The sequence below is a fragment of the Plectropomus leopardus genome, chromosome 22, assembly GCF_026936395.1.
Source record: "Plectropomus leopardus strain MGB_pleo_1.0 chromosome 22, ASM2693639v1, whole genome shotgun sequence".
Taxonomy (NCBI): domain Eukaryota; kingdom Metazoa; phylum Chordata; class Actinopteri; order Perciformes; family Serranidae; genus Plectropomus; species Plectropomus leopardus.
In genome coordinates, this window is record NC_142197.1 from 10,238,734 (window position 1) to 10,260,314 (window position 21,581).

Sequence of the window (21,581 nt, forward strand, 5' to 3'; positions counted from 1 at the left end):
CATGTAGTGAAATGCATTTCTTAAACATATAGCAGAAAAGGAGCAAACAGTTGTACAAAGATACTCGTTATCTACCACTGTTTGTGCTAAAGACTATGGTCACCTCAGCAACTGCATCGTCATCACTGGACTTTCCCAAAGGTGGAGCTACAGCCTCCTTTTTCTCCTCCATGTCAATATTCTCCTCCGATGGGCCTTTGTCCTGCTCACTAACTACTGGGACTTCAGGTTCGGCTACAGGGACTGAAGCTACTGATACAGATAAATCTCCATTTACCGAAGCTGTCTCTGATACTTCATCCCTCTTTGATGGTGTGTTCTTTCCTACATCAGACTCTGCAGTTCCATCTTTGTCACCAACTGCACTCGTCTCTGATACTGAAATAAGTTCCTGGATGTTGCCAGCATGAGGTTGTGACTCAGCCTCTTTTTTGTCAAGTTTGTCTTCCTCCTCTTTGATTGACACTCTTTGCTCTGCAACTTTCTCGAGCGTTTTTTCATCACTGCCTGTCATAGCTATCGCCTCCGTCTCTGCTACATGTTGATTTTCAGAAATACTGTTTGCATTTTGTGAACCAGTTTTTGTCTCATCCTGAATGACTTTCTCCTCAGAGGTTTTATCTGTGACTTGTGTCTCACTAATGACAGCTGAGGATGATACCGTCTCTACACTTTGCATTGACTCCTTGACATTATCCACTTCCTGATCTTTAGAATCAGGAGGTGGTGAAACAGATGGAACCGCTGATTCTTCAGATTTATCATCTGCTTTTAACATTGTATCTACAACTGCCTGCTTTCCCTCTTTTGGCGCTACAATCTCTGCTTCAACCATAGGTTTTTCTTTCTCCTCTAACAACTCTGGCAGTGATACTCTCTCACCTTCAGCAGGTGCTGGCTCACACTTTGTTTCTGGTTCTATCTCTTTAGGTGCCAGTATCTCCTCTTTAGGGATTTCAGTTGGAGCTGACTCCACTGCTGTTTCTGACTCTTTCTGTTCTATTATGGAACATATGTTCTCTGTTTCAGTCGAGGAGGGTGCTGGACTTAATTTGGCTCTATCCACCTTCTCCTCAAGGGGTTTCTGGTCACTTGCTTCCTCAACTGTTTTCTGTTCAGTTGCCTCTTCTTCTAAATTTTTCCCTTCGTCAGCTTTTACCTCAGTAGCCCTCTCTGCAGGTGCTTCTTTCTTAACTCCCTCCTCTTCAACTGATTTATCATTGGATGGTTTATTCTCAAGTTCTGCTCCCTTAATGGTTTCTTTTTCAACAGCTTTATCCTCAATTATTTTTTCCTCAGCAGTGTCCTTCACTGTTGTCATCTCAACTGAAGCATCCTCATCATGTATTTTCTCCTTAGCTGTCTCCTCTTTAGTAATAACTGTTTCAAATTCTTTATTCTCAACAGTGCTCTCCTCTTTTGCTTCCTCTGGAGCTTTGATTTCTCCTTCAACTGGAGCAACCTGAGGCAACTTGTCTGCTGTATCAAGTGTCTCTACCTCTTCTTCTATAGGTTTGTTTTCAACTTTATCAGCCTGAGTTTCCTCCTCAGAAGCCGTGACAGGATGTCTGTTCTCCGACACCACTGAAGGACTTTCAGATTCTACATTTCTTTCTGGCTCTGGTTTTATATCTTGCTGGGTCTCCTCAGGTTTAGGGACCTCAGTGTTGTTTATGGGGACTACATTTTCTGCAACCTCAACTGCAGGAGGAGCAGCATCTTCTTTGGCAACTTGCTTCTCTATTTCAGGTTCTGGTTCTACCTTTAAATCTGCCGTAACTTCACTCTTGACATCAGCTGCTTCACTTTCCGAGTCAGGTTTTGTCGTGATTTCTGTTAGCTCCACATTAGGGGGTGTGTCTACTGTATCTGATGGAGTCTGATCTGCTGCAGTAACATCATCTGTCTGATGTTTCTCACTTGGCTCTGCAATTTCCACCTCTGTTATTTTTTCCTCATTAGCATTTGTAGGTTTTGGATCAAGCTGAACAGGAACTTCCTGTGGGACTGCATCTGGGATCAAGGCAGGTTTTGGCTCAGCTGAATTAGCTGTCCCTTCTGGAAACTTTTCTGGAGTGGGCTCCGCTGTCTCATTATCTGTCAGGGGAGCTGCAGCCTCACTCTGGGTAATCATGGGATTTGGCTCTGTGTCTACCTCAGCGGGGTCTGCTGTCTTGTCTAAACTTGTATTAGTCAATAGAAGAGTGACTTCTGCTTGCTCCACATTAGAAGGTGTGTCTACTGTATCTGATGGAGTCTGATCTGCTGCAGTAACATCATCTATCTGGGGTTTCTCACTTGTCTTTACAATTTCCACTTCTGATATTTTTTCCTCATTAGCATTTGTAGGTAAAGAATCTGGCTTTGGATCAAGCTGAACAGGAACTTCCTGTGGGACTGCATCTGGGATCAACGCAGGTTTTGGCTCAGCTGAATTAGCTGTCTCTTCTGGAAGCTTTTCAGAAGTGGGCTCCGCTGTCTCATTATCTGTCAGGGGAGCTGCAGCCTCACCCTGGGTAATCATGGGATTTGGCTCTGTGTCTACCTCAGCTGGGACTGCTGTCTTGTCTAAACCTGTATTAGTCAATAGATTTTGCGTCTCACTTTCCACAGGGGGAGAGAGGTCCTGTGTCGTATCCTCAGAGCTACTCTGTTGTTGTTGTTGACCTGCTGGGATTTCACTGACAGGTACACTGTGTGCTTGTTGCTCGACATTAGATGGCTCCTCTGCTGCTTTCTCAGAGCTGCTCTGCTGTTGCTCAACTGCTGGTATTTCACTGACAGTTGCACTTTGTTGATCAGCATCAGCCGGCTCTATCTCACGGTGACAGTGGTCTTCTGCTATTTTCTCAGAGCTGCTCTGCTGTTGCTCAACTGCTGATATTTCACTGACAGTTGCACTTTTTTGATCAGCATCAGTCGGCTCTATCTCAGGGTGACAGTGGTCTTCTACTATTTTCTCAGAGCTGCTCTGCTGTTGCTCAACTGCTGGTATTTCACTGACAGTTGCACTTTGTTGATCAGCATCAGCCGGCTCTATCTCAGGGTGACAGTGGTCTTCTGCTATTTTCTCAGAGCTGCTCTGCTGTTGCTCAACTGCTGGTATTTCACTGACAGTTGCACTTTTTTGATCAGCATCGGCGTGCTCTATCTCAGGGTGACAGTGGTCTTCTGCTATTTTCTCAAAGCTGCTCTGCTGTTGCTCAACTGCTGGTATTTCACTGACAGTTGCACTTTGTTGATCAGCATCGGACGGCTCTATCTCAGGGTGAGAATGGTCTGCTTTTTTCTCAGAGCTGTTCTGTTCAACTACTGGGATACTCTCAGCTACACTTTCTGAAATTGGAGGCTGTTGTTCAGGGGGAATAACAGGTGTTGACACCTGTTCAGCTTCGAGTGGTTGTGTTTGTTCTTTTGACTGTGGTGTTTCAACAGGGGTGCAATCAGGGGGAGGGGTGCTATCAGAAAGAGGGGCATCGGGATGAGGTGAAATTAGTGCATCATCAGGTGTGGGAGTGGTTTCAGGTGCTACCTTGGCATCAGGTACTGGTGGGGTTGGGTCTGCTGCTTCTACTACTGGTTTACTATCTAAAGCAGCGGGGGCAGGGGTGGAAGAGGGAGCAGGAGCAGGTGGTTGCTTCTTCGGGGAAGCCATGGCTGGAGGTGGCATGTCTCCCAGCTGGCCGGACATGGCTCTTTGGGTCTGGCAGTTGAGGCAAAGCCATTCTTTCTGCAAGACAAAGAAAAAAAGAAATTGTTAGTTCTTAAGAATTCATATAATTACTGTTTGCTGCAATTTTTACCACATCATTAAAGAAAGAAAAGTAACTGGTAACTGTTTGTGACGTTGTTAAAACGTCACTGTGACAAGGCACCAGTGTAACTTCTATTATTTCAAGGGAAGCTTTTACATTTATGGGACTTAAAAGTCAGGCCTATGCATATTGCATGGTAATGGGACAGGGGTTTACCAATGCATGTCAGAAAGGCTTGGGTTGCCTGTGCAGACATTTCATGTAGCAGACAGAGCAGCTGTGTTTGAATGTGTATTTTGTGTTTTTAGGATTGTATACCTTGATGTGCATATGTGGAGGCATGCTTCAAACATGACAGTAGAATGTGCACATATCCTTCACACGTTTTTATCCCAAACCTGTTAATTCAATTATTAACAAGTTTTCAAGACTGAAAACAATGAAAACCTTCTGCATGACTATAATGTGAGTCAGTGAACCAAAGCTGTTTTTCCCAAGATTCTGTGCTCCCTGAACATCTTATTTAGCTCCAATTACACGTCGATCCAGACACCGGGGCACAGCACAGGCCAATTTAAAGAATTGCACAGTGCTGCTTATTCTCAAAGTACCATAATTTCCTCCTCTGAAACACCTGGGATGTAGTCCTTACCCAAATCTTAACAGCATTGCTGCTTGCAATGGAAAAAAAGAAATACTTTGCTGGTACAGCTGCTCTAATCTGTCATGTCAGAGCTTTGCTAAATCTGTACTGTCGTGGCGATGTTATTATTGTTGTATATTCCCAGGTATTCACTTAAACACTTGGCTCTAGAGGTACATACCAACAGCAAATGCCCTACTGAGGGCTATAATTCAAGAGCTGCGGCCATTATTGGAGTTTAATATCCAGTTCTGCTTCGCTTTAAGTGGTAATAAAAGTGTTGATAAACAATCAACATGTTGGGATTTGAAAATAGCTATAAACAGTACAACACACACACACATACTCGTCTGTCCAATGTGGGGACACCGCACCAGAACATGCATTATGGGGACCACACACTCAAACAGTAAAATGCCTTGCACAACACTTGCGCGCACGCACACACGCACACACACACACACACACATACAGTGACTCGAAGAAGAGGTAACAGTCAGAATGTTTTTACCCATCCTCAAATCTGACGTAGACACCTCATTTCACATTTCCCCAAGTGCTCTAACATTCCTCTATGACCCTCGTACAAATGCCTTCGCCTGGCTTAACAGCGGGGTTTATGCTAAATTGGGGCTTCAGAGAAGATCGCAGCCAGCATGTTAAGCCATGCAGCAGACAAACCACCTCTCTCCAAGCAAAGAAAGACAGAGGGAGACAGGAGAAGGGTAGAAAAAAAGACCGTGGAAATGTCGCATCAGAAAAGTCAGGGTAAATAAGGCATGAGCCACCGTGTTTCAGTCCATGTCTCAAAAGTAGGATGCTTACACTCTAGAGAAAATGACACACCTGCATACACATCTCAGTGGCAAGTACCCAACATAAAAAAAAGGAAATGAAAATGTTTTGACAGGGCAAATGTTTATATGCAACTGCAACTCACAAAATGAAAGATGCAATAATAAAAGAGATGATTTAAATATCTGGAAGATGGGAAACAGACGCATGGATGTAAGCCAATGAAAGAAAAAAGCAAAATACAGAGATGCCAGTGCTAAGGTTTGCTGACGGATGTGAGTTACATTCCCAACTTGACAGAAATCCATTTAATCCTCAGACATGATGATGGACACAGCACAGATGCGACTTTGTGTGTGTGTGTGTGTGTGTGTGTGTGTGTGTGTGTGTGTGTGTGTGCGCGCGCGCGAACAAGCACACACTATCCACTTCCGTTCCTGCTTGAAGGACTTGAGATGGGAGTTTCTCCAGCTTGATGGCTCTATCAGTTAAACCAGAAAGAGCAGGCACTGAGAGCCAGAGAGATGGCCGCCAGATACGAAAAGCTGAAAACCCACTTAGTCAGTCGGTCAGCCTCAGCTGCTTCAGAGCCGGTCATCACCAACGTTATCAACACAACAAAACAGGCACACTTAGAGCTTTTGCTGCCCCCCAAAAAAACACTTGGTCAGAGTGTTTCTCATAGCTACTGTGCAGGACTAAGCTACTTTTAAAGTCATTTGGGATAACTTAAAGCAGTTATGTTACTTAAACTCACTGTTGTTGAGTGGTCATCTCCAATTCCTACTGACAGCTCTTACAACAATCACCCTGAAAGGCTATCAAGTCATTAAGTGTCTTTCTGATTTCAGTTAAAGTTACACAAGGCAACTTTGGCAGCTCTAACACCAATGTCTTTTCACAGCGAGCCTTTTTGTTCGCCTTCCCCAGGTAGCCTGGATACACTTTACCCAAGAGAAGTGAATAATGTCATTTCTCCCTCTATTATTGCTGTTTCGTTGTTGTTTTTCAAATAGTACTGAAATTATTAATGTATCTAAATTGTTAGCTACATGGTATTTTACTTTCATGACAATCCCCTAAAAAAACAAATCTTAATGTGCATGTTGGATCTGATGGTGAGGCGACGCAAAAGTGGTGCTCTTGATGCGCGCAATCAGTGTACACAAAAAAGGAAATCAATTTCCCCCAATAGTTGCAAAGGTATTTCACTGCAGGGCACCCAGTGGCTCAGTTGGTGCAGCCTGCGCCTGATGTTCAGAAGCTATGTTCTTGTAGCAGCGGCTGGGAGTAAATAATCTTTCAGATTAATATTGTCCTCTGTAAAGCCACGCTTATTTACAAGTGTAGTCATTAACCCAAAACTCTTGGTAATTACAAGGAGTGATCATCAGTTACAGTCCTACATAGAAATGTCTTTATATGAATTGTCTCATTTTTCTCAACAGAGACGATTTCTCACCAGTAACACACATCACAAATTTCATTTATAGAGAGAATCCAGAGGGTCTAAATTAGCGTGGAAGGTACGCTCCTTCTCCTGCAACCTTTCCTTGTAATAAAACACTAACGAGACATTTTTATATAACAGTCTTTCCTGCTGCAAGCTTTCAAATAAATGTGACATGCCTGTGTACGTTTCTGTCTGTCTGCTGTGACGAGTTCTTCAAACAGCAGCATGGATGATTCATAAAAGCAGGGGAGTCATTCGCTCACATCACCACCTAGCAAGGACGTTTTCTAGCATCACATGTGCATGGATACCAAAAAGCTGACACACACCCGCAAAGATGAGTTTGTGACGGTGTTGATGTCATACAGATGAAAGGCATGAAATACCTCGGAAGGAAACGACAACTTGCTCTCTCTCTTCCTGCATGACATTTCTCAAACAAATACAAGCTCATACATGAATAAATGAGGGTAGAGTCAGAGCGTTTCCATCTTTCCTCTTTCATCTCCAACTTTGCGTCCTCCTCAAACTTCCTCCAAGGACACAGAAAGAAGACGTTCTGAAAACCGCAGACAGCAACCAGATATCGAGACAACATGGGCTGTAGCCATGCCCATGTTCGGTTATTGTTTCCAACTGGGAATTGGGAGTGTTGTGAAGGTCGGTGCTAGCTCCTTGATTAAGACTTGGGATCCTACGAGGGTTTTGCAAATCTAAATTTAGATGAAGCCTGGCGCTGAGAGTGGGAGAAGTAAAGGATCTAGAGGAGGATGGGACAGAGGGATAAAGACATATGAGAGGATGGAGAAAAAGTGAGGTAGAAAAAATGCCAGAACATGCAAGAAAGACAGGGCGACAATGGTGTTTGAGACGATAGAGAAAAGGCGGAAGATGAGCTGAGAGAGAGAGGTGAAGAACAAAAGAGAAGCAGGGAGAAGCAAAAGGATAAGCCAGCAGGAAGAGAGAAAAGGGAGTGGGAGAAAATAAGGATGGTGTAGGGAGGGAAAAGGTGAAGCAGGAGAGGTGAAGGAGCTTTATGGTCTTTGGAGGTGATTCAACACCAGCTCCTGCCAACAAGCTTAACATTATCACCGTGTAAATCTGCTAATCAATTGCTTGGAAGTCAGGACAAGCTGCAGTCCATGACGACTGCCAGGAACAACCTTAAAATGTTAAAGTACAGATTGACAACTGGGTTGACGTCACTTGACCAAGCAGTGGCACGACTTCCTGCTCTGCTTCCGGATTAATTTCTCTTCAAATAGCTTTATCTCTTGTGTTATTCCTCAGTTTCAGTTTCTTTTATAATTCTGTCTGAAAAACCTAAAGAAATAGTTCCATTTTGTCAAAAATATGTTTATTTGCTTTCTTGCCAAGGGTTTTGTTAGTCACTTATAAGGCCACTGTTATGCTCCTGGGTTTAGCTTAGCATAAAGACTAAAATGATGGGGAAACAGCTAGCTTGGCTATGTCCAAGGAAAACAGAAGCCACCTATTAGCATCTGGAGTCTTTGCTGGTTGGAAAATTTATATTTTCCTTACAGAACTCCAGGAATGTTCGCATACACACTCACACATACACACACACAAACTCTAGGAAAGGGAAAAGGACCAAAAATTTGAAAAATTGTTTCATTGGATGCAAACTGTTTTGTATCATTGGATACAAAACAACTTATTTGTCACTGTTAGAGCCAGATATTGGTACAAAGGAGGTTTGTCAGCCAGCTGTTTCCCTGTTTCAGTTCTTTCTGCCATGCTAAGTGAATCATCTCCTGGCTGTAGTTTCATATCCAATGATGAAATGTTCTCATATAATTTTAAGACCGCGAAAAACAACCTGTCCTCTAGTACTGTACAGGACAATAAATAGTACTGCACACCATTATTTTAACCAAAAAAGGCTGATAAAGTTGTCTTAATCCCTATAAAATCCTTATCATATGAACAGAAAGGCTGTTGAAAGACTAGTGTCCTTTCTGCAGCACTGCTTAGGTCACCTTTTAGTGCTAAAGCTCTTGCTAAAAGTAACGTCTGGAAGTCGTTGCCCTTCTCTCACTGATGAGCGTTGCTGAGTGGCCAACTTAATTATAATGCACTAGACTGTGAGCAGGACATCACAGCATCAGCTCCTTTGCAAGCCAAAAAAGATCTTTGTCCTAATAAATGTCCCACTCTTATAGATGTTCCCATCGCGGGTTCAATGTGCTGCATTCACCCCTCACAAGTGAACCGTGCTCATGTGTTGATGTAATTCTCGTTTGAATCATGAAACTAAATGTTATGTGAGCGGCAATAGCCTAAAGGCTGAAGAACTGGGCTTTGAACCACGAGATTGTTGGCTTTAATCCCAAAATAAGCAGCAAAATCTGAGCGCGGAAGTTGAATAAATCGAATGCTGCTGTCAAAAAGCCTCAGAGAAAAGTACATTTAACCCTCAGCTGCTTAGTAACCAGCACTAGAAGACTGTGGTTGCTGTGGGAAGATCTTAGATGAGAATGTGCATAAATGAATGAGTGGAGCAGAGTGCTGCAGTAAACCATCTGAGCAAACATTTTTTGGGGTAAATGAAGGTTGAATAAAAGTTAATTATCCAGCTCTTTATACAAAAAAAGAGGAAAGAGAGCCAGGATGTTCTTGTTTGACATGAATGTCAGGCTAAATCGGCACATTTTGGACTGATATTCCAAAGCCAGGTGAATGAAAAAATGCCACAAGAGAGAGAAAAAGTGTGTTTGTGTGTATGAGTATGTTTTTTTTTAAGTGGATCTGACACAAATGAAGAGGTGTGAGACAACACCTATATATACTCTGAGCTCAGGGATTAAGGAGGGAGAGAGACATTTGTTTCAGGGCATTTTCTGTCTGCATCTGTGTTCATTTAACTGCAGCCCACTTCATAATCTGCCTGCATGTGTCAGCCTCCGATCTGAAAGAGAAGGAGTTGAGTTTTGTCTAAGACACCCAAGGATTTGAGGATGCTTTTCATTCTTCTGTCAATCTTAAAAAATGCTGGCTTCTAGTCCTTTATTCATCTTACATATCATACACCACATAATGGGCACTTTTATGCAAAGCGCTATACGGAAAAATTATGCATATTTAATCTGGGTGGCCACAATCGGAACAATCCTCAAATCCCTGTTATTCCGCCTGTCAAAAGCTCCATTCATATATTGAAACAAATGAGCTATATCACAAATTCTACCTGCCCTAACCCCACAATCCTAGCCTTGTTTTTGCAATTCATACACAGTTCCTTGACTGGTTATTCCATACTTGTCAATTTGCATCAGCTGTGGGTTTAGCCTCATCCTCCGCTGATAAGAGTGTTTGTTTTCCATACAAAGCTTCTGCAGCTAAGCTCTGATGACTAAGCTCATCAGTGCAGGTGGACTGGGGAGTTGTGCCAAAAGAGGGGAGAGGAGAGAGAAAAGGACAGGGGGGTGGGAGGGAGGAAGATTCCCACCCCCTTCTCCATTCAGAGTAAAGGTTAGGCCTAATGAGCTGTGGGCTTTGGTAAATAAAAACATTTGGAACATTTGCTGTTGTTTAACCCTGTGCAACCTGAGCCAATTGTCTTGATGCTTAAAAAAACATGGAAAGAAGCAGATGAGCAACTTAACAAGGAATGACCCAAAAATTAGCAAGAAGACCGCAAAAAGTCACCAGAAAATTACCTGAAATCAGAGGGGGAAAAAAGACAAGACAAGTAACAGGACAAAAACAGTAAAAAATAAAAATAATAAATAAGAATGATCTAATTCCAATATATAATTATAAAAATAATAAATATGGTTTTATTTATATTTTTGCCTAGTTATTTGGTCACTTTCTAATGATTCTCTCTCGCTCTCTCTCTCCTGTTTTTGTTTCAGCTAATTTTCTTTTTTTTTTTTTTTGAAACAAACGTATGAAAGGTTTAAGTGCTTTAGAAAAGCATCTGAAAGCGGCACAAAAAAAGTGATGTTGATCCAGGTTTTAAAAGGTTAAAAGAGATATGGTGGCAAGAGGGGGAGGGATTGTGGTGTACTGCAAGAAAAGAGGTTGTGTTTTCATTTAACTGTAATAACGCTGATAATGCTCATTACTGTGGCTGTGTTTACATGTGCTAAGAAATTATATATTTTATTTATGAACATTATACACTTTAACATAATCCACATGACATGTTCACGTTTACGTGAAAATGTATTTCATCTATGTTTTGTGAGTGACCTCTACTGCATATTTATATGGAATGTAATGTATGATTTATGCATGTACTACATAAAAGAAATCTCCAACAATACACTATAAGGCTTAAAAAATTACACAAATTCTAATGTCTGAGTCTAGTATTTCTGACATGAATTTTATACAAACGCCAAACATAAATGGATCTGAGACTGGCTTTTACCTTTTACTTTCATTGGCAAGACTGTTTCCAAACAGTAACCCACAATCACATACAACTATATAACTACGTATAGTCAGATATCACTTTGACTACTTTGTATTCATTTTATTTTGTCAAAAACAACATATACTTAATGCACATGTCCTAAACCTGCACATACACATAGGAAAACCTTGACAACAAGCAGTTGTAATATTTTGTCTGTTTTTTTTTTTTTTTTTTACATGAAGTAACAAAACTTATTTGTGATAATACTTCGTACAGCTACAAGCATGTCTTCTTTTTAACTGTGAGCAATCAGTAATACTAGTGGCACTACTAGCGAGCTCCCACCAGATGCAATTAATATACGAATAGCACGATTAACCAAAACAGACAAGATAGTCAAAAATATTATTTGCGATTAACCAGTTAACAGCTAACCTGTGACATTCCTGACCCAAATGTAGGCAAAATAGTCACATTGGATATTTACAACACTCAAGCAAATAGCATTTTTGGCTAAAGACACCTTAGAGTTAATAGCATCCACCATTTTTTAAATTGCATTGATCGCACACAGGCCCGAAGATTAATTTAAGGAAAATATTCACAGTTTAAATCTAGTAGCAACAAAGAACATTACTGCAATCATAACTGGTCGCACAGATACAATTCAGCCACACAGACTTAATCAAATCAACACATGATGACACATAAAACTACTGCTATGTTTACGTCATTTCAAAGTGTTGGCTTCCTTTATTTTCACAAAATCTGGCTACAATTCTTGCTTCATCAGATGTTTTTTGCCCGACACTAAAATTCTGCCTATAGGTGCTGCTAATGTGACTCAGAGGCGTGAGTCACGCATGCTACGACAAACCACAATAGTCAGGTTGTCATGGTGTGCGCTGCTTAGGGCTCTGTTGGCCGGCACCCATATCCTTTGTGACACCCCCCATCGTCTCCTCCTCACAGTACAGTCTCTCGTCTCTCCTCTGTTTTGGGTCTGTCCTACACTACACGTATGTAATCTGTCTGTTTGTTTGTGCTCATTTGTGCTTCTTATGTTGTTGTAGGATAGAAACTGTTTGTTATTGTGCTTGGATGCATGTGTGTATTTGTTGATTTTAAATGTTGACTCCCTGTGAGCCGGTTCGCAGCCTCAGATCCTTAGGTGAGTCTTCATGCCGTCCCAAAGGTAAGGCTTAAAGCGAAAGGATGTGCCTTTGCCATCAGGGCTGTCGGCTTTGGAACAACAACTCTTAAAACCCATTTTGTATAGACCTGCTCTTATGTAATGCTGTCTTTTCAATTTTTTTTTAACATATTTTATTTATGGTTTAATTATCTTTTTCCCTTTTATTTGTGGTTTTATTGCTTTTATTACAGTTATTTTATATTGACATTTTGCATCCTGCATCTTGCATTATTTGTGCTCTTGTTTTAATTTTATCCAAACTTTACCCTTGTTTCATCGTGCTTGTGTTCAGTAGGATTGATTGGCTTTCTGTTGTTGTATTGCCTATTACATATCTATGTTTTTAAAGGTGCTATAAAAATAAAAATGTTATTATTATTATTATTATTATTATTATTACTACATTTTTATTGAATTAAAGATTATTAAAAAGGGGCAGTTTTTCACTAGGATCTTTTTTTCCTGTTTTGAAGCTTAATTATGATCTATGGTTCATGCAGCTTAAGCTCCAATTATGGATACAGTAACGGTGATTGCATCTGTGCCCAGTGTACTCTGAAAGTGACGTAAATATTAACCATACCCAATATTGTATTATAATGTTTTATAGGGAGTTTACTTACCTTTATAGGAACCACTACATTACTAAAGGTATACAGCTGAGAAAGTGTTTCACTAACCAGAAGATTGTGCTTTTGCTGTGATAGATCAATGTTCGCTCTGGCCTTAATTATTTAACACTGTGAGGCTATGCAGAAGACGTGATCCCAGCTACTTCATATAGTTTTATTTTTTTCACATTCTCTTATTTAACACCTTATTACTATTACTATAACAATTATTATTATTATTATTATGACGTTTCTACTGAATAATAAGAATAAAAAGGGGAAGTTTGTCACTAGGATCTTGCGTCTCTATCTGTCAGTCCAACAAGTGGCTTCCAGTTGCACTCCCTTATCCATTTTCTATCCAATAAAGATGAAAGCCACAACTTTAAACACGATGAAAAAAAGCTAATCCACTCTCCTCTCTGGTTTTTTAATGCATGGAAATGATTTTTGGAGGTGAGGCCATTTCCTAATCCAGGCTCTGCTGTTGCCCATACCAATTGAATATCAATTTCTAGGGAGAAAGTAAGAGTCAGACACTCCATCCACAACTTTTCAACTCTGATCAGAAGCTCTCCTGTCACTCTGGTAAAGCCTGTATTCAAGGAGAGCGAGAGCAGCAACCGTCAGGATGTAAACACAACAGCCTGTGCTAACTAGATGAGGCCGGTGCCAGAAAGTGTGCGCTGTCAAATGTCTGTGTGTCTCCGCCTGCCTGTCCTTGCCTCTCTGTCTCACCAGGGCTCACGGCTGGCACACAAAATGTCTTGGCTTTTTTCCTCCTAGTGCTAGAGGCTCAGTGGCTAAAATGTGGCCCTTGCTAAGCATGCAAGCACCAGTAAATTAGAAAAGGGATAATTGGAAATCATTCTGGAGTGGAGCTAGAGGGCGAGCTGTGTTAAAAAGGAAGAGAAGCGGACGTTTGCAGTGCCGGAGGACAGTTCATTTCAATCACAACAATTTCTGAAACAATGGTAAACCACTTGTCACGGCTTATACAAGGTTCTTGACTTGGTAAACAAGGCAACAAGACAGCGTTCATTCATCCTGTGTGCGCAATCACTCAGGGAAAACATGAATATAATATGAACCGAGCAGCATTCACACCGCCAAATTAACTAAAATACTTCTCCAACAAACAGACCAAAGCATTGCACCCACACACACCTTTAGTGTCTAAAAATACCATCCATTTTCAAGCCTTCCAAGGTGGCCGTGTGGGGGACTCTGTGGGTTGCCTGGTGCTACAGAAATACCCTTTTAAAGGAGGGAATATGAAAGAGGGAACACAAAAGAGCCAGAGAGAGAGGGAAAGGGAGCGAGGAAGAGATGCCCTGCAGTAGCTTGTGTTCTCCCCTCTGTGGATCTTTTGTGGCTGAGACTATTTTTGTACACTTCAGCCTCCTGGGCAAGCGATGGCAAAGCTGTGAGGCAACTGGACTGTACGGGCCAGATACAGACTAACCTGGATTACACACAGAATGAAACCAAACTACAGTATGAAAACAGATTCATATCACAGCTGCAAGATGAGAACGAAGAGGAGAATATAAGCAAGACCAGGCTATGGTTTTGAGAGCGCCTTGGTGTGTGTATGTGTGTGTGTGTGTGTGACAGTCAGATGATACCAGAGGCTGTTAGTGTTGTGTGTATTGTATGTATGACCATGGAGCATGGCTTTATCTGCCAGTGCAGACTCAAGAGGGTTCAGACTGTGGGAGGGTATTGTTATTCTGTGGGTACTACCACAGAATAACAATGAGGGAGGAGGACACAGGAAACACCACGTAGTGAGTGGTGTTGGGATACCGAGCCTCAAAGATGTAAGGATGCGTAGGGCCTATTAACAAAACATGCAAGCACAAACACACACTGAAAACTACGAATTAACACTCCGACATTCACTGGAGAACACAGATAACCTTAACTATCTTCTACTACTTCTTTCCCATTGCTAGTAGACCATAGCCGTGTACACAACTACACAAGTATGTTTTTCTGCATTTTTTGTGGTGTGTCATGTTTGATGGACAGGCCGGAAAAAAAATTTGTGAAACAGTAGAAAGCAGCATGAAGGTCAATGAAAATGTTACAGTGGTTACTTCTTTTTTATATCTCTTTTTATTGAATAGGTCAATTCTCTCTCTTAAAATCAGAGCTAATTCATTTGGAATGATGTTCAAGCGCACAAATACACACACACGCATATATATATATATATATATATATATATATATATATATATATATATATATATATATATATATATATATATAATTTAAAAAAATATTCAATAATGATAAGAATATCTTTAAAAAATAATGTGAAAAAATAAAACAATATGTAGTCTCTGTATGTAGTAAGGCCATAGAGAAGGTTGATATATTACAGCAAAGCACAATCTTCTATTGAAATACTTTCTAAGCTGTATACCTATCGTAATGTAGTGGTTACTATAAAGGTAAGTAAAAATTATATCACTCAAACATTATATTACAGTATTGGGTATGGTTAATATTTATGTCAGACTTGTAGAGTATACTGGGCACAGGTGCAATCACCCTTAACTATATCACTGTATCTATAATTGGATCTTAAACTGCATGAACCATGGATTATCACTACGCCTCAAAACAGGAAAAAAAAGTGACTCCAAATTTTCCACAGAGTTTGGCAAGAAAGGTAAGATTTAATTGGTTCTCCTTGGTGGAGGTGATACAGGCTGTATCGTGCAGCCTCCTCTCTCAGCCTGGATCCTTTCATTCGAGCTTGTTAGCAAAGTGGTGCCTCTCCCATTTTACGTAAGACTTCCCCAACGAGCACACTCATTACTGATAAGGGCAACATGACATGGAGCCTGAGCTACAGTAACATCGCTCAGCAGCGGCACTAGACACACACATCTACAGACTTCCCCTACATCAAAGGGAACGACAGCGAGAAAGGCAAAGGGATAGCACCACTGAGGAAGAGTCTGACACAGAGAAAACACTGTGTTTAAGAAGAGGATAAGCACCAAAAAAACTACTGGTATTAAGTGTGTCTCTTCCAGGCCTTATAAAAATTAAAGAATATAGGAAAAGGGGACATAAAACTGCAGGGAAATGATATTGAGATTCTGCAAAAATGTCACAGAAAATCATGAGGGAAAATGACAAAGATGGAGGGCTGTGATGGAGAGAGAGGAAGGAAGAAAGAGAAAACCCATGACGGTGAGTGCTTTTCTTTCCAGGGGGCCCCATTTTCACGACTCATATTGATGAGGATTACGCACAGGCACTTGAGACCAGGATCAAGCCTTGATAGAAATGACAGGCTTCCTGTTGCCTTTAAATCCTTTTAAGAGGAAGATTAGGCCTACACACGCACACGTGTTGGCACATTAAGAATGCGTGTACCCTTAACCTTCAATATTTTAATGGACATATACACTGTAAAATCTGACAAGTTGATCTTACTTTGAAAAGTAAAGGAAAAAGATTGCTTCTAAAAAGGAAAGTAAATGTAGCAATTAGTCTTGAGTTCAGTCCTACCTTACCTAATGTCTTCGTGTCATAATTAAGTTTACCTAAAATTTAGTTGTATTTACTTAATTTTGTGAAGTTGTTGCAACTTACAAATGACAAGTTTAATTAAATGAATCTTTCAAAGTTTTAGAAACCTCAGTAAACCAAGTTTACCGTGTTATATAACTGTATTCTGCTCATTGCAAATTAGTCAATCATATTTGTGTTTTTTTAAACATGTTTACAAATAAGAACTTGCAGATCTCCTAAATTCATCATTGGCAAAAGCCTCTTTGTTGCATACAAAGTTACATCAGACTAACTTAGTTTACTGAAGTTGCTAAACTTAACAATGGGATGTAAAGTAAACATAAATCAAGACTGATAGCTATATAAACTTTTCTTTTATAAAGGCAATCATTTTTTAAGATTATTTTAAGTCAGATCAACTTGTAAGATTTTTAAGTGTTGATTAAAGTCAAACAGAATGGATTGAGTCTGAATATTTCTGAATTTATTAAAAAGTGGATTTGTTTTGATTGTTTAATTAAACGTATATTTACTCATTTTTGTCATGTTGTTACAACCTAAAAAATGGCCAGTGAAATCAACAAGTGCCACTTAAGTAAACACAGTTAGTCTAACTGAACAGTTTGTGTTCACTCATCAGAATTTTGGAAACTGATCGCTATAAATGAATAAAGTAACAACAACACATAATCATTAGTTTGCGGGATTATTTTTGAATTTCATAATATCACAATATTTTGTGAAAACAAATGAAATTATATAATCAAAACAAGTCCACTTTTGAGCTGTAGGAAAACAAAATCTAGAAATATTCAGACTAAATCTGTCCCTGACTCTATTTAACATTTAAGCACACGTAAAAAAAAAAAGTTAATTGCACTTGTCATTTTTTAAGTTGCAATAACTTCACAAAATTAGGTAAAATCAACAATATTTTAATTAAATGAAACAGTTGCACATACATTTCACATAATTTAAGACTGATAGTTATATTAACTTGCTTTTTTTCAAGACAATCTCTTTCCTAGATTATTTTACAGCAAAATCAACTTGTCCGATTTTACTTTGTAAACTCTCACATGCACACACACACATATTATAATGATGAACAGTCATTAAAACAAGCAACACACCTGCAGCGTGCAAGCTCCCACCAGCCTGCTCAGTCTCAGTCACACCCAACTAAATCAACAGTCTTGCAAAAAAAAAAAAAAAACATACTGCGTAGTTCCCACATACGCACACTCTGACCTACTCACATGCGTCAGCAATACCCCTACTGACAGCCGACATTGTGACAGAGAATGACACAGAAGCGAGGCACAGTATTAGGGGGCAGATGACTCAACCAGGGTGTATGTCTTCTACAGCTGTACTCCAAATGGTACTGCTTCATTAAGAGTTTACTATTCTAGCTCATTTGAATCCTTCTATTATCAATTGCATTTAGTCCCAGATGGTTTGAAAATGATTTATCCTTCTTGTATCAATTTGTAGCGACATCATTCTTAAAAACAAAACTGAGCTGACGGCTCTGTCTTTAAGACGAGATGGTGTTGAAAGGACTAATCTATACCCAATTAGAGCATCAGTGGCTTGGATGCCCATCTCTCCAGTATAATTACAATTTTCCCCATGCTTGGCCTCAATTAGGTGATTGTGCAGTTCAGCTCCTCATTACACCACCAAGTGTGTGCAATTAAGAGCAGCAGAAAAGGACAAGAATCCAAAAACTTGACAGAACTTGAGTCTTTAGTAGTGATGTCACTGTTAACTGCTTCCTGGCAGAAAATGAGTAGATCAGTAGCACTCTCACATCTGTTACAATAAATATGAAGCTACATCCAACAGGAGGTTAGCTGGAAACGGGGATACAGCTAGGCTGGCTCATTAAGCTAAGCTAAGCTAAGCTAAGCTAAGCTAACCAGCTGCTGGTTGTAGCCTTACGTTTAACGGATAGATATGAGAGTGGTTTCAATCTTCTCATCCAAATGAAAAGAAAGGGAATAAAGCATTTCGTAAAATGTCAAATGATTTCTTTGAAAGTTCAGACTGCACTACACTGATATACAAAACCTATTTATTCTTATTTTACATAGGTTTCACCTTCACAACTGACGACTACTTATAGAAAGTAAAGGAAAGTTTTTATTTCTTAGAAGTTAATGTTTTGCCACATTTTTTTCTTTTACAAAATAATACTTGATTTCCTTTAACAATTAAGCATTTCCAAAAATAAGACACAAATAAATGTGCATTTTTACTTTTTTTAATTTATTTATTTATTTTGGGGAATTTGATTTTGATTTAAAATATCCTTCACATAATAGAGATGGCTGTCTTGATTAGGAATCTAAAAATGGAATTAAATCTGGAAATGGACTTAAATCATGGTGTTTTCTTCTTTTTTTCCTTCATCTTCTCCTTCTTCTTCATCTATTTACTATTAATTAATTCATTAATTTGTTTATACCTTTCAGATTTTATCAATCCTTTTGTCTGCTTATCTGCTAATTAGTCTTCTTGGCTTGTATTTTTATTTCTCACTTTTAGGCATTTCATTTTGTTGTAATTAATTATTGCCAAAACAGGGTTGAAGCAAAGCTTGAAACTATATTTTGTGTAAATCTTCTGGCTGCCAATAAAAATACAAAAAAAAGGTATTTCCTGTACATAGATACAGTAGAGTCCATTGCCAGCTTAGTCACAAAAGGTTCTTCACTGAGCCAGAAATACACAGGAGATTATCAAAGGTACACTTAAACCACCAGGTAACAAAGTAGCTGACACGTGCAGCAGGATAGAGCTGCTAGTTGACAAAACACGTGATGTGCTCCGACTTGCATGACCATGTCAAGAGGATCAAACATCGTACTGTAAGTAAGCAACAGCTTCAATTATTTCTACCATCTATGACTTATAATTTTCAATGGATGTGTAGATTATGACTGGCATATAGACAATTTTTAGACAATTCTTTATATGGACCATTAAGTGGGTGTCACATATATATAGCATATCCTTTGCCTGCACGCTGAGAAACCACTCAACTGAAAGTTTTTGGCCTCTTTTCCCACAATATACTGATCCTACACCAGAGTACCATCTGTTCTGTGGAACTCAACGCAGCCTTGTGATGTTGCTCACATATGAGATGAAACACCATGGTAACACCAGCAAACCAGTACCCGCACCTCGGAAGATAAGGCAAGCTAAGAAAATGACTCTCACAGACACAAACACGCAACATAGAAAGCATCATCTAAATCATACAAGCAGGTGTCCAATTTCCTAAGAAAATAACCGTCAATAGGGAGATATCTTTGGCCATACAAGAACACGCACAAGCAGACAAGGTTACAAACACATATACTGTACACACACATGCTGAGTGTTGAGTTTCAGAGTCAAGTGTCAATTGTTTGAAGTGCTCTCTGATGATGAGACGTCCATTTAACAACCTAATTTATCTCTCTGGCTGACCTCTCCACTAAAGACAGCTTGATCGTAATGACATTTTAAAATGAAGCATAACTGACCACATCCATTCATTCAGTGGTCAAATGTGTGCAGATGTCTATTCGGGGTAAACTGATGTACGACTAATAATATCCTCCTTTCAGAGTACTTTGCAAGATGCTAGTGGGGAAGAGCTGAAAATTCCTGATGGTATCTTTACAGTGACCTATTTCAATGAAACATCTAGAGGATGTTTGCGTTCTATTTATACACGACAGATTGCATAAATTACGGGTAGGTGCAGTGTGTTGAAAGCACAAAGAGAAGCTGTAAAGTTAAAGAAAACTGTTCTTACCTCTCCTAAATGGGGAGTCGGATTAAATCCACAAAGATTACAAACTGTCTTCTTGCACTCGGTGCAGAAGCTGTAGTTTGGAGCATCTGCCGATCCGACGTTCAGGTCCACATTACAGAGAGGGCAGCTTTCCTTGGTGGTTGGGGCAGGTGCAGGTGCAGGTGCGGCGACTGGCGCCTTCTCTTCCTGCTCCACAGAAATGGTTCTGGGCGGTTTCTTGGACTTAGCAGGCGGAGTGTCAGGAGCAGAGTCCGAATCAGGAGGAGACCCAGGTGCAGAGAAGGGGGAGTCAGGTGGTGAGCCAGGGCCAGAATCCGGAGGGGAAACTGGTCCAGAATCTGGCGGTGACCCCTTTGGAGATCCTGGAGCCTTCTCCTCCTCTCCAGTGACAAGATTGGTGGCAGAACTCAGCAGTGACGTGCCAAAGCTGAACATCTGAGAAGCACCGGCGGGAGGTTTTGCTGATTCTGCCAACCCTCCAAAACCTCCAAACAACTTCCCCGCCACTGACTCCTCCTGCTTTGGCGCGGCCTGGGATTGAGGCTTCGACGATTCCATCAAACCGCCAAAACCACCAAACAGTTTCCCTGTGACGGACTCAGCAGCTTGTGAAGCAGCTGCTGGAGGTTTGGCTGCGTCCGTCAATCCTCCGAGACTGATACCTCCCAATCCGCCAAAAAAGCTGGACTCCTGTTTGGGTTTAGCTGGAGACTGTTGGGGACTGGACTTCGGTTGAATGGGGCGTCCTGTCTTGGGGTCAATTTTGGGCGATCCACCCAATGATGAACCGGGGGAGAGCGGCCCAGGAGAGGTAGGACCTGGGGATTTCTGCCTTGGCGTGGTTGGCGGCGTTAACCCTTGATCGGTGGTACTCTGCTGCTTTATCAGCAGCTTGCCAGGCTTGCCAGGTGCCTGTCTCTGCGGTGAGGGCGGGGCCGAGCCTTGTTTGGGCTTTGTCATGCCAGGGGGATCCATACCTCCCATCGCTCGCTGCATCTGGCAGTTCAGACACAGCCACTCTTTACCCTGTGCAGCAAGCAAACGATTGGTTAGTTTTGATTCTCTGCAAAATAAAACATGATGTCCTACTTAATATAATGTTGGAAACCACTTGTCTTGAAAAGGAAAGTAAATATAACTATAAATCTATTTATGTTTACTTTACATCTAATTGTTAAGTTTACTTGGAATTTTGGTGCAATTTTGCAACTTAAAAATGAGAACCTTTTTCTTTCTAAATGTTAGCAACTTCAGTAAACCAAGTTAGTCTGACTGAACTTGATCATGACAAAGTTAATTTTGCCAATGACAAAGTTAGGAGATCTGCAAGTTCTGTTTTGTTAACATGTTTAAGAAAACACCTAGCAACCTAGAAAGATTGATATTATTAAA

At 40.4% G+C, this 21,581-nt stretch overlaps 1 protein-coding gene across 12 annotated transcripts in view; it reads right to left on the reverse strand.

Annotated features, from left to right (window-relative positions):
- The window catches only part of pcloa (piccolo presynaptic cytomatrix protein a), a 77,849-nt gene that overhangs the window by 42,176 nt on the left and 14,092 nt on the right, over positions 1-21,581 (reverse strand). For 9 of the 12 annotated variants that reach the window (XM_088073018.1, XM_088073015.1, XM_088073022.1 and 6 more), the window contains exons 3-4: positions 20,190-21,215; positions 104-3,730 (exon numbers count right to left, since the gene is read on the reverse strand). In XM_088073018.1, the coding sequence (XP_087929144.1) occupies positions 104-3,730; positions 20,190-21,215 (4,653 nt within the window). The remainder of the gene's footprint in view (positions 1-103; positions 3,731-20,189; positions 21,216-21,581) is intronic. The other 3 variants (XM_088073021.1, XM_042511151.2, XM_088073020.1) reach the window with 1 other exon arrangement.